The sequence below is a fragment of the Mobula birostris genome, chromosome 27 (assembly GCF_030028105.1).
Source record: "Mobula birostris isolate sMobBir1 chromosome 27, sMobBir1.hap1, whole genome shotgun sequence".
Classification (NCBI taxonomy): Eukaryota; Metazoa; Chordata; class Chondrichthyes; order Myliobatiformes; family Myliobatidae; genus Mobula; species Mobula birostris.
In genome coordinates, this window is record NC_092396.1 from 19,935,816 (window position 1) to 19,948,661 (window position 12,846).

The 12,846-nt window shown below is 45.2% G+C and overlaps 2 protein-coding genes across 13 annotated transcripts in view; both read left to right on the plus strand.

Moving 5' to 3' along the window:
- The window catches only part of LOC140188549 (pleckstrin homology domain-containing family G member 5-like), a 110,982-nt gene extending 102,162 nt beyond the window's left edge, over nt 1-8,820 (plus strand). For 9 of the 11 annotated variants that reach the window (XM_072244950.1, XM_072244943.1, XM_072244946.1 and 6 more), the window contains 4 exons: nt 307-422; nt 2,006-2,157; nt 3,217-4,269; nt 7,692-8,820. In XM_072244950.1, the coding sequence (XP_072101051.1) occupies nt 307-422; nt 2,006-2,157; nt 3,217-4,269; nt 7,692-7,701 (1,331 nt within the window). In that variant the 3' untranslated portion in view covers nt 7,702-8,820. The remainder of the gene's footprint in view (nt 1-306; nt 423-2,005; nt 2,158-3,216; nt 4,270-7,691) is intronic. The other 2 variants (XM_072244942.1, XM_072244952.1) reach the window with 2 other exon arrangements.
- Nucleotides 8,821-9,357: 537 nt separating this feature from the next.
- The window catches only part of LOC140188485 (tumor necrosis factor receptor superfamily member 25-like), a 40,265-nt gene continuing 36,776 nt past the window's right edge, over nt 9,358-12,846 (plus strand). Inside the window, exons 1-3 of one of the 2 annotated variants that reach the window (XM_072244782.1) lie at nt 9,360-9,734; nt 10,171-10,338; nt 10,638-10,909. Coding sequence is in view for 1 of the 2 variants with exons in the window: in XM_072244780.1 (XP_072100881.1) it covers nt 9,687-9,734 (48 nt within the window). In the remaining variant the exon portion in view is untranslated. Of the gene's footprint in view, nt 9,735-10,170; nt 10,339-10,637; nt 10,910-12,846 lie in introns of both variants that reach the window. The other variant, XM_072244780.1, reaches the window with a different exon arrangement.

Genomic DNA, 12,846 nt, shown 5'->3' on the forward strand with positions numbered 1-12,846 from the left:
ATAGTGAGAAAGAGGAAAGTAACAGCAATATTTAAATCAAACATTCAAATTCCTATGTATCAGAGAGTGTTTGAGGCTTCGAGTGAAACAGCAAGTTTATTGGTAACTCTGTCCCCAATGGGACTTGACTCTCAAGTAAATTATGAGTTACGAGGTTAAATTATTACAGGTTAAGAAGTTATAAGTGGAACCTGTGTGAATGTGGATTTTAGGTGCATTCATGTGCTATGTTGTCGCTGTGCGGTACACAACTGTACACATCTGGCTGTTTGTTTTCAAGTTTTTGTGATACCTGTCTGTTTCCAGGTTCCTTCCTGTTGATTTACCTGAATGAGTTTCACATTGCAGTTGGTGCCTTCACCTTCCAGGCCAGTGTGACCAATCAGTCTAGAATGTGGATTGAAGCCGTGTATAATGCTCAGGTAATGGGCAGTTGGTGGGACGTAATTAATTGGGTATAAGTTTATAGATGAATTTCTCATCATTTAATTCATTATTTCCATAGTTTCCTTACAATATAGAAGGAGCCATTCAGTCCATCAACTCTGTTCTGACTCCCATCAATCCTGTTCACCCACTTATTTCAGTGTAATCTATTGCAATAAAATTTCAATAACTCAGCAGGCTCAGGTCCTTGGATGTGCTAGAATGGCAGATTTTCCAGCGTGTTATTTCTATTACTACCCCAACAGATTTTAAATTCAATTTTCTTCAGTGCGATGCAGCATTATATTCAATTTCCAGCGAGGTTTAAAGGAACCACATAAGGCTTTGGTAAGAATGGGGCTGTGAATTGAGCCAAGAGAAGGCAGAATGGGAACTGGAGCATTAATAAGTGGAAATGAAGTGGGGGGACCCAAGGCTGTGGTGAGAGTAAACACAGAATTTGAATTGGGATCCAGGTGACAGGAGATGAAGTGTGAAAACAAGGGCCGTGGTGAGTGGGCAGGAGTATGGAACTTGGGAGTGGGAAAACATTAGCTGGTGAGCCAGATGCTGAATGTTGGGAATTTTGAACTGCTGCTTAGCGGATTATCAGAGTTTTCCCCTTGTATAATTACATGGTCATCAAATTCCACCCCCACCCCCCCCCAACTCTAATCCTCCTATGCACCCAGCTATACTAAAGCCATTTAACTGGTTGCGGGGGAAACTGGAGCACAAGACACAGGAAGGAGGAGGAGTTAACCGCTTGGCCCCTCAAACTGCCCTAAAATTAGAATCACAAGAGATTCTGCAGATGCTGGAAACCTTGAACAACACACACAAAATACTGGAGGTACTCAGCAACTCAATCAGCATCTATGGTGGGGAATAAACGGTCGACTTTTGGGCTCAGTCCCTTTACCAGAACTGGAAAGGAAGGAGGCAGAAGACCAAAACATTGACTGCTGATTCCCATCCATACTTTCTGCCTGAGTTGCGGAATTCCTCCAGCATTTTATTTGTGTTGCTCAAAATGATAATGCCTTGTGCTTCTGCTCCAAAGGCCTGAGTTCCCTGATCTTTCAGGACCTGGCATACCGTCTCTTCCAATGCCTCCATTGATGCAGTCTCGCAACCCTGTAGACCAGAGACTTCCAGAGGTCCACTGCTTTCTGCAGAGCGTACCTGAGGGAGGCCCACGTGGTCACCAGGAGCATGGGTAAGCTCTGCAAAAAGAAAGCACCAGAAATCAGGATCAAACCAAGTTCTCTGGAGGTGTGAGAGAGCATCACTACCCGCTGTGTCACTGTGCTATTCATAACATATCAAACTACAGATGACTAAGGCAGTCAAATTGGTCACCTGAGTACACGCTGATGCTCTGCCTATATGAAATGGCAGGCAAACGGATTGAACCATTTCGCCCTGACGTTCAAGCTCAAGTTAAGTTGTCATTCAAACACACATGAATACCCACGACTTCCTCATCGACTAAAATAACACAGCAAGAAAATACTGAGTAATTCTAAACTGTCTGCTCCGTCTGAATCCTTCAGACTAATACACGATCCTTTTGTAGAACCTGCTGGAGAGGTTACGCAGCCATGAGTCAGCGCTGAAACAGTGCACGCTGCGTGATGAGGATGTAGAAAGTGCGACCTCAGATACGCAGTTATCACCCTTGTTACACGACTACCATGAGTACACGGACACACTTGAATCACAGCACAGGTAAGTGTTCAAATTCACCCTATTCCTTGTTCTCCTCATCGTTAGGCCTTTGCTGGGATATTTTTAGTGAAGCTGAACATTCGGTACCTGACAGCCTAAGCTGTTGTCATCAGCAGAACTCATAAATAAAACTGAAAGTAGGCAGTACGTCAGGCAGCATCCATGGAGAAGGAAGCAGAATTAATGATCTTTCAAAGTTTGTGACATGAAATGTTAACTCTATTTCTCTCTCTCCCTCCCTCCCTCCCTCCTCATTCAGTTCTGGAATTATTGCAGAATTTGAGGCCATATGGCCAGCCTCATGATCTCAGTGCTAAAACATATTTTAATCCAGAATCATCTGTTAGTTTGATAATGTGAGATTAGAAGAATTCTTTTTCATCTCACAGGCTCCACCCAATGTCCCAGCATAGGCTGAACAAGGTTCTCAGTCTCCATTTCTTTATCTCTCCAGCTTACCTTCTGTCATTTACTCACTTCTTTCCACTCTTCCCTCTCTCTATCAATCTCTCTAACCCCCCCAACAATCTCTGTGCTCCCCCCAACTCTCTACCCCCCAACTCTCTACCCCCAACTCTCTACCCCCTACTCTCTACCCCCCTACTCTCTACCCCCCTACTCTCTACCCCCCCACTCTCTACCCCCACTCTCTACCCCCACTCTCTACCCCCACTCGCTACCCCCACTCCCTAATCCCCCCACTCCTTAACCCCCCTCTCTCTCCACCACCACACTCTCCCCCCACTCTCTCTCCCCTCAATCTCTCCCCGCCCCCCACTCTCGTTCCTGCATCCCCTTCATCTCATCTCTGGTCTAATCTTTCATTTCCCTCCACCTCCTCTGTGTCCTTTCCCACATCTTGCTGCCACTGTTGTTTCCGCCACCTCCTGTGTTGGCACTCATTGTCTCAGTCACTGTTTGTCGCTGTCTCACTCTGTCTGGTGGTTTCTACAGTTGTTTCTCTCTTGCCTTTGCCTCTGCCTGTCTTTGTTTTTCTCTCTCTCCCCTACGGTTGCTCTGTCCCTTTGTCTCCTTATCATTATTTGTTTTGTTTTGTAGTCCTTCAGGCAGCGTATCAGAGACAGTTTCCATTGCGATCACGGATGTGAATGAAGAGCTCTTCTCGCCGGACGAGGCTGGTACCTTTGCTTCTCAATCTGATGATACTTCTCTTCACAGTGTGTTGTCCTCCAGCACGACAACTCAAGAACTGCTTGGTCATGATGTGGCTTCTTCAGGCCTCCTTATTCCAAATGCCAAAGGCCCGGTTTTGGAGAGCAAAGGTTGCCACCCAGCCTCTGTCGACAGTGCATATGGCACCCTTTCCCCATGCTCAGTTCAAGAGTTTGGGGTACAGCCACAGGAGTCAATGAATGAATGTACAGCATCAACACCTCCCCTGAAGTTAAGCTCACTTGAGGTTCGCCAGCAGTGTTCAGTACAACCTGTGCAAGGAAAAAACAGCATCTACAAATCTAAATCGGAGACCAGTCTTCCCCAGCTCATTTCCTCGTCTTTAGACTCCCACGTTACAAATCGGCCACCACTGAGCAAGAGCCTGAGTGAAATCAATGTGCCCTCTGAAGACATTCTACAGTCTGCCTCTGACAAGAGACCAGCAAGCGCATGCACATTGCCCAGTCTGCACTGCACTACCAGCACAAAGGTGATGGACACCCTGAAGCGAGCAGACTCTCAGCAGCTGACAGCAGCTATGAGCTCCGACTACCAGGGGAGGAGCAGGAAGGACGTGGACACTGAGGGTGTGAGTTCCAGTGAGAGCGAGCTCTCGGAGGTGGAGGAGCTGGACTTTGTGCTTCAGCGTGCCCCCCCTGCAGACGGAGCAAGCTCGGAGCCTGAATCGCAGCCCTGCAGCTCATCAGACTCCAAAAATGAGACGGAACTGAGCTCTCACTGTGTTGCAATCGAAGTCACAGCCCACTGTGAACCAGGCGAGGACGTTAAAGAGCAACATCTGAGTCAGATCAGCACCTCAGAACAAACAACGCGGATAATGTCGGACCCTCGGTCTGTACAGCATCGCAGACTCACCCTGGCACAACTCTACAGGATCCGAACCACCATGCTCCTGAACTCTACATTGACTGCATCGTACGTCATTACTCTATGAATAGGAGAGGGGAAATGGGGAGGTCACTAGTTGGTGGTGTCTTATCTCCTCCCCCATTAAATCTGGCCCTTCGCCCCGCGTTTTATGGGTTCTCACATCCAGCACCTAGCTGTCTGACGTAGTCACCTTGAAAGGCAAATACAATGTTGGCATTCATTTTGAGGAGACTCGAATCTAAAAGCAGGGATGCAATGTTGAGACTTTATAAGGCCAAAACTGCCCTGTGAGCGGTTTTAGGCCCCTTATATAAGAAAGGATGTGCTGACATGGGAGAGAGTTCGAATGAGGTTTGTGAAAATGATTCCAGGATTGAAAGTCTTGTCATATGAGAAGCATTTGATGGCTCTGGGCCTCTACTCACTCGAATTCAGAAGACTGAGGAGGGGATCTCAATGAAACCTATTGAATATTGAAAGGCCTTGATACCATGGATGTGGAGAGGACCAGAGAGCACAGTCTCAGAATAGAGGGAAGTCCACTTAGAATGGAGATGAGGAATTTATTTAGCCAAAGATTGGAGAATATATGGAATTTGTTGCCACAGGTGGCTGTGGAAGCCAAGTCATTGGGTAAATTTAAGGTAAAGGTTGATAGATTCCTGATTGGTCATGGCATGAAGGGTTACAGGGAGAAGGCAGGAGATTGGGGCTGAGAGGAAAATCGGATCAGCCATAATGAAATGGCAGAGTGGACTTGATGAGCCAAATGGCCTAATTTTGCTCCTATATCTTATGGTTTAATGTCTCGATCAACCACTTAGGGGTTTCCCTCCATCTACTCCCCATTCTCTCTGGCCCTTTTCTCCCTTGTTCCCCCTACTGATCCAAACTTGTCCCTGCGCCTTAGTGGCTCAACTCTAGTGTCTGTTCTGCTACTCACCTCCCACCCACCAATGTCAGACTTGTTTCCCACTATCCAGATTCCAACTCTGTCCTCCTCATCAGCCTTCCCTTCTCCCCCTCCTACCATCTCAATCTACCCCTTAGCTATTGCAAAATACACACACACCCTTCCTATTTAGCCACACTCAACTCCCCCAACATAAAGATTTTTCTATTAATTATCTGAATTTCTAACTCTAAGCCCAATTCTTCTACTATCTATTACCAAGAACTCCCCAATACCTATCCCCAACCCCTGACCTCAGGTGTCTCCAGGATCCAGTGCCCGTCTCCTGAACAAAGATGTATCTCAATCTCTACTAGTATCTTCCCATTCCTCCGTGACTCTTGGTATCTTCCCACACCATTGGTGCCCCTCTTTCCCTACCCCTAACAATCTGTCAATGACCACCCAACACTACTATCCCTGTCACCTCTCAGATCAGTCTGTCTCTGCAATTCCCACCCCAATTGCCAATCTAGATGTCTCTTTAGACTTAATACTGCTGTCCCCTCCTTTCCCAGTCCTCTCTCCTTCCATTGACTTCACATCATCACCCAAGCCTCTGTCCCATTTCCAGTTTCTCCCCTTTTCCTGTATCTTTCCCTGTTCCCTCTTACTGGCTTCAACATCTAGAAATATCTTATCCCAACTTTCCCATTGCCTTCTAAATGCTCTCTCTTTCTCCTAATGTCTAACCCAATCTACTCACTTTACAGTGATGGCTGAACATGCCTCTTGCTGCTACACTTCATCTGCCTCCTCCCTCAATACCATTCCCCTATCATTTTAAGACCATAAGTTATAGGAGCAGAATTAGCCACTTGGTCCACTGAGTCTGTTCTAACATTTCATCGTGACGGATCCATTTCCCTCTCAATCCCATTCTCCTGCTTTTGCCCCATAACCTTCCATGCCCTGATTAATCTAGAGCCTAGTAACATTTATCTCAAGTACACCCAATGACTTGGCCTCCACAACCACCTGTGGCAATGGAGTTACCACCCTCTGGCTAAAGAAATTCCTCCTCATCATTCAAAATGGATGTCTCTCTATTCTGAACCTGTACCCCCTGGTCCCAGACTCTCTCACTATAAGAAATCTGCTGTCCACACCTACTCTATCTAGGCCTTTCAACGTCCGATAGGTTTCACTGAGATCCCCTTCATTTTTCTAAATTCCATTGAGTAAAGGCCCAGAGCCATCTATTGCTCCTCAAATGATAAGCCTTCCATTCCTGGGAACATTCGCGTGAACCTCTTTTGAATCCTTCCAATATCAGCACACCCTTTCTTAAACAAGAGGTCTAAAACTGCTTTCAATACTCTAAGTGACACCTCACAGGTGCCTTATAAAGCCTCAGTATGACTATTTTCTAAGTAGAGGTAAAATACAAAAATCCGAGGTGCAAGGGGACTTGGGAGTCCTTGTGCAGCATTCCTTAAAGGTTAATTTGCAAGTTGAATCGGTAGTGAGGACTGCAAATGCAATATTAGCATTCATTTCATGAGGACTAGACTCTAACATTGCTCACATTGCATTTGCCGACTTCCCTGACATCACCGATCCTCGATCTGCCCGTCTCCAAAGCCCTGAGATTTCCCAAGCACCTTCTCCCTAGTAACAACAACTGCAGTCACTTTTTCCCCTTGACACGCTCAAACTTATGTTATACAGCTCGTCCAACTGCTGGTGAGTCAATATCCTGGCAAAAACTATCATAACATTGCCCTTTTGACTTGCCTTTTCTATCTCCCGTTGTAACTTGTAGTTCACACCCTGGCTACGCTCCCCTTTTAGAATATCGTGGATCCAATCTGAGACGTCCCTGACCCTGGCAGCTGGGAGGCAACATACCAGCTAGGTGTCTACTGCATCTAAAGAATCTCGTGTCTATTCTTCTAACTACGGAAACCCCCATCTCTACTGCAGTCGTCTTTTCCCCCTTCCCTTCAGAGCCACAGTGCCAGAGATCCCATCACTGCGGATCTCCCCACCCCCCTCCAGTAGATCATACCCCTCAACAGTATCCAAAATGGTATACCTATTACTGAGTACCTGGTGCAGATGTGGTTTTCCGGGAGGCTGGAGGTCTCCCAGAATTCCCACATCTCGCACAAAGAACACAACACAGCCCCTGCAGCCACTCTCACTGCTCGAACTCTGCACTAACAGATGGAATAAAGAAGAAAAAACTCATCAGATATTTACCTCACCCAAGCCTGTTCTCATCTGAGCCTAGTGAGCCAAGGCCTCCCCACTCTTAAACAGGTCTACTCACACAATGGCCACTCCACTTGTCCCTTTAAGCACTAACTTAATCATCCATTTCAAGTGTTTCCCTCAGACAGAATCTTCTTACAGTACAGGAGCTTCTTAGAATCTATCGTGACTCATTGGAAAATATTATCCAATTAGTTTCCTTCACTGTCGTATTCCTGATAGGCCTCCATTTTTTATTTTTTAAGTATATAATGCAGAGATGTTCTGAACTAAACCCTTCTTTGTTCTTCATTAACAGGGAAGTCTAGAGTCGCCTTTAGCAGACATGATCAGCGGGACCTGGAATTCCACTGGGTGAACCATTATGGAACTAGGACTTTGACCTTCTGAGGCTCCCATCATTGCTGTCCGCTGGGCATCTCTGCACGTGCTCCGAAGAGGACTGAGAACGCTGTTGATATTCGTGGATTCATTGAGGACTGAGTGACCGGTGGGAGGAAAGGACAGTGAGCGATTGGGATGCTGTACATGTGGAACCACTGTTGTAGGAGTGAGGGAAAGTGTTTGTCAGGCTGGTGACTTTACCCAATGATTCCTGAAAATCAAAAAAGTTTAACCTGTTAATTGACACTCAGCCATCAGCAGGCCTGCTGACACTGCCATATGCCAAGGAATAGGATTCAAATATTAAACTTTAAGTTCCTCCCCAATGATGCTGCTCTTTCTTCCCTACTTTCCTTTCTCCAAACTTTTCTCTTTTCCTTTCTTCTCCTGCTTGCACTTCCCTCCCTCCACTTGTGTTTGAACCTCTTTCCCTCCAGTTTTGCCTCTCTCCCCTCTTCATTTCTACCTCTCATGGATCGTCCCTCCTCCTCCCGTCCACATCCCCTTATGATCCGAGCAGGTATGAACAATGAGGCTAGACGGTTGTGAACTTGCCTGTCTGTGCAATGCTCATGGGACTTGTTCCTGACGTAGGGAATCATTTTCACTCTGAACCCAAATTAGACAAAGGGATTTTGTTTCAAAGTGAGGCTTGGACAGAGTTGGGGGGGCATCAAGCCCAAAGCTCTATGTCAAGCATCTGATTTCTGCTCCACTAGGGGAATGGCTCGCATTCTCCAGTGAGGGAAGAATTGACCAGAGTTCCTGCCCAGTCTTACTATTCAATGATCTTTTTATGAAGTTTGGACCATGTTCAACTACTGTTCAGGCTCCTACAACAGAATCTCCTTCACAGGTTTAATATTCTGAATTGGCCTAAGATAACCCAATCCTCAGAGCTCCAACCAGGCTGAAAACCTTTTTACCAAACGAGTGACAGAAAGAGTTTTCCTGTGATTTGGGAACGCTGTTTTCTTTCTCTGCTTCCCTTAAAGCAGCAACAATGTTCTTTCCTTATTAATGTATAAAGTTTCATATTTATTAAGCATTTTACATTGCGTTTGAGTTTTATTATTGAATCTGTTGGTGGACCTCTTCATCATTTTCACCAATATTCTTTAAATGATAAGGATGCTTTCTTTAGAATATCCGTGTTATGATCTTGCAGTCTATGTCTCTGTCTCCTCTCTACCTGTCTTACTCTCTCTCTCTTCCCCTCCCTCTTCTTTCTCTCTCTCTCTTTCCCTCTTTCCCTCTCTCTGTCCCCCTCTCTCTGTCCCCCCTCTCTCTGTCCCCCCTCTCTCTCTGTCCCCTTCTCTCTCTGTCCCCTTCTCTCTCTGACCCCCTCTCTGTCTGTCCCCCTCTCTGTCTGTCCCCCTCTCTGTCTGTCCCCCTCTCTGTCTGTCCCTCTCTCTCTCTGAACCCCTCTCTCTCTGTCCCCCTCTCTCTCTATCCCCCCTCTCCTCTCTCTGTCCCCCCCTCTGTCTGTCCCCCCTCTCTCCTCTCTGTCCCCCTCTCTCTGTCCCTCTCTCTCTTTCTCTCTCCCCTCCCCCACCCCTCTGCTCCCCTGCCCCTCTCCCACTCCCACTCTCTACTCCCTACTCCCCACTCCCCACTCCCATGTCCCCCTCTCCCTCTCTCTCTCTTTCCCTCTCTCTTTCTCTCTCTCTCTCCCTCTCTCTCTCTCTCCCTCCCCATGTCATTAAATCACTCAGTGTTTCAGATTGTGGGTTCTGCCTGTTCCTGTTTCCACCCCTGCACTCACTGGCACTTTCTCAATGATCTGAATCTCAGTGTGTGAGTGACAGTAAAGTGTTGATCTGAAAAGTGTGGGCTGGAATTAAAAACAGCTTTACCCAGACTGTTCAGAGTCAGTCGGAAGCCGGTGTTGAGGCTCCATATCACGAAGATGAGGACCTGGACCAGGATGCAGTGCTGGATGTGGATCAGGATTGGGGTGAGTTACCAAGGCTAAATAGGTAGCATAATCTGAAATAACAGATTGCTAACTAGGAATGTTGACAAAGATCACTAAGATCATCTGACAAACTGACAAAATAATTTTCATCCTTGGATTCATTTTTAAATATTTCAACAGGTCTACAGTCAGAGTAGCTCCCTACTCCCCCAATAATTTCTGTATGTTGTGGATGGGTGTAATGGTTTTACTCTCGTTGCTATCTAAACTGTGACCAAATTATGTTTTGTCACTTGTGTGAAAAGGGAAGCTGTCTCAAAATTCCTTTAACATTGTGATAGGTGCTCACTATTTCTTCCTAAGAGTTCTGGCTGGCCTGGATTGTGAGGTGAATGCTTTACTGCTGAGGTGAGGATGAGATTAATGTGAAAATTCAGCTTTAAACTTTTGACAAAACGGAATACTTATCTCCTAGCAACAGCAAGTGCTAAGCTGAGTAACTCCATCAGAAAGGATGGAGTTCTTCATTCTGTGTTGGCTCTGGGTGCAGCCAGATGATTATACAACCACATGAGCAGCAAATATTACAAAGAACTTGGAATGTCAGGTGGAATCAGACTCTAATAACTCCATTCATATTCAGGTGAGTTCCTTAAAAACAGAAAGCTCCATTTTAATTACTTAAAGTTGTGAAATGATTGAATCAGCAGTTTCCATTATGTAAAATTGTAAACTACTTTCTTCATAGTGATAACTTCAGTGTAAATTGGGTAAAAGTGGGAAATCTTGTTTGACTACCTAATATCAATTCTTTAGGGTTCATGACTTACAACTTGAATTGGGTCATGTTGATTTAGTAAGTGGGTTGTGTTCATGACAAGTGCATCCCAATACATATGGCCCAGGATGTAAGCTTATAATTGTTAATTTTTTGTATGTCAGCTTCTCTGGCAAGACCAGCATTTGTTCTCCAAAAGGGCGTTGAAGAGGTACCAGTGAGCCATTTTCTTCAATTGCCATGGTCCTTCTGGACAAAAAACTTCCACAGTGCCATTTCTTTGAGAAATCTCCGGATCAATTAATCCTGGATGAATCGGTGATATATTTCCATATCAGGCTGGGATGGGACAAAGGACATTCATTGAGCAGACTGCCACCTACCCTTCTGATTGGAGAGCTCGTAGATTATAGGTAGTGCTGGAACAGCCAGACAGGTAACTGCCATACGTTTTATAGGTGGCACACACTGCACTTGTGGTGGTGGTGGTGGTGGTGGGAATGAATGTCTGGGCCACTGGTTATATCGCAATGCGAGCCAGGTGTTAGAGTGGGTCTGCAGCTCTGGACTGGTGTGAATGTGGAGCCCACATCCCGGGACGGTTTTAGTTTGGACCCTCATCTTGAGAACTAGGTAGGAGTCTGTGACCCAGTCTTAGGGAACAGGTTTGCATATGAGTCCTGGTCACAGTTACCATGTAGATTGGTATTCCAGTCTAAGGAGCCTTGCAAGTCTTTGTCCTTGTCTCAGCCGCCCGGTTTGGTCACGGACTGCAATATGGCTCTGAGTCCCAGTAACGGGTTGGGGTCTGGGCAGTACTTGTAGGCTTGGTGTTAGTCAGGGCCTGCCCCTTTGACTGAGTTTGAGTTCAGTCCTTTGTCTCTTGTTCCACTGAGTTTGTGATTACCTCCTCTGCTGTGGTTAGTTTTGTGTTTAAAACCTAGAACTTTAAAAAAAAATTTGGTTTTCTTTATTTGAATAACACATGTTTAATTTTAATGTACAGATGATTCCCAATAAAATAATTATCTAATTAACAAATTAGAATTCAATAAATTAAAACCCTGCTGTGTTAATCTTGGCCAGCCTTTAATAAAGCAGGATGCTGTAGATACCCTCCTCCTGGCAATAAACAGGTTCTCCGGGGACTTGGGTAACTCAGAATCTTTATCTAGTTTTCTGATGGCCTGTCTCCCTTATTCTTGGTTCAAATTCCTTTAAGCAGAGCTGATTGAAGACAATATTATGCTGGGTTGATCAAAAAAAGAGGTGGGAAGTCTGCTCCTGAAGAAATTTAAAACATGGGATTTGCTAAGGATATTGGACAGTTGAATAAGGATTGAGAGACAATCGAACTTAAGGACATGGTCTCTTTCATAGAAACCCAGATTTACAGGATTCTGTTAAACTCCTTCTTAGAATGTTGCCTTCATAAAAGACTGTGGGCTGGTTTGAAAAACTTATCACAAACTTTAGAAGAATTGTAGGCCAGTGTTTAGAAATATGTTTCCTACATTTTTAACCATGACTCACATCAGCCCACCATCCTGTTCAATATTCAAATATAATTCCACACCAATTTCCACTTGATAATGCTGGGGTTTTAGATCTTCACATAATTGCAGTAAATATTACGTATAAATTCGGGAATAAAAATAGATCAGTGAACCAAGTCACCACTAAGTACTTCCTGTTCCTGGACGGATTACGTCTTCTTCTGTTTGGTCTCATTCGCACAGAAGGTTCAGTAGTGATTAAGCACAAAATTCAGTAGTCAGTTTATCTGATTGCCAGTTTTAGAGAAGCATTGGCTCAGTGCTCAACATCATCACTTTGCAGTCTGGACAGGTCCATTTTTGAAATGACTCTATCAGTTGGATAGATATTGCATAGTAGGGGATTTAAGAGTTATGGGGAAAAGGCAGGTAGGTGGAGATGAGTCCATGGTCAGATCAATCACGATCTTATTAAATGGCGGAGCAGGCTCGACAAGCCAGATGGCCTACTCCTGCTCCTAATTCTTGTGTTTCTTAAGTTTCAGTTCAGTAGAAGTCTAATCCATACAGGTGACTGAAGACACTTTTATTCCATGACTAGAATAGGAATCAAATTCAGGATCCTGAGCTTGTAACTGTTGTGGATTCCCAAGGTTACTTCCATAGCACCTTGCAAGCTGCATCCTCATTCACCTGGTTGGATAAGGTAAACAGTTAGATAGGAATGCCAGGCTGTTCCTCTTCACTACAATGCCAGTTCTACCTCAGAGTATGTGTCATTATATATTTATTGAGAGATAAAGCGTAGCATTGGCCCCTTTGGGCACACCACACTGCAACCCAGCTATTTAACACTAGCCTAATCACAGGACAATTT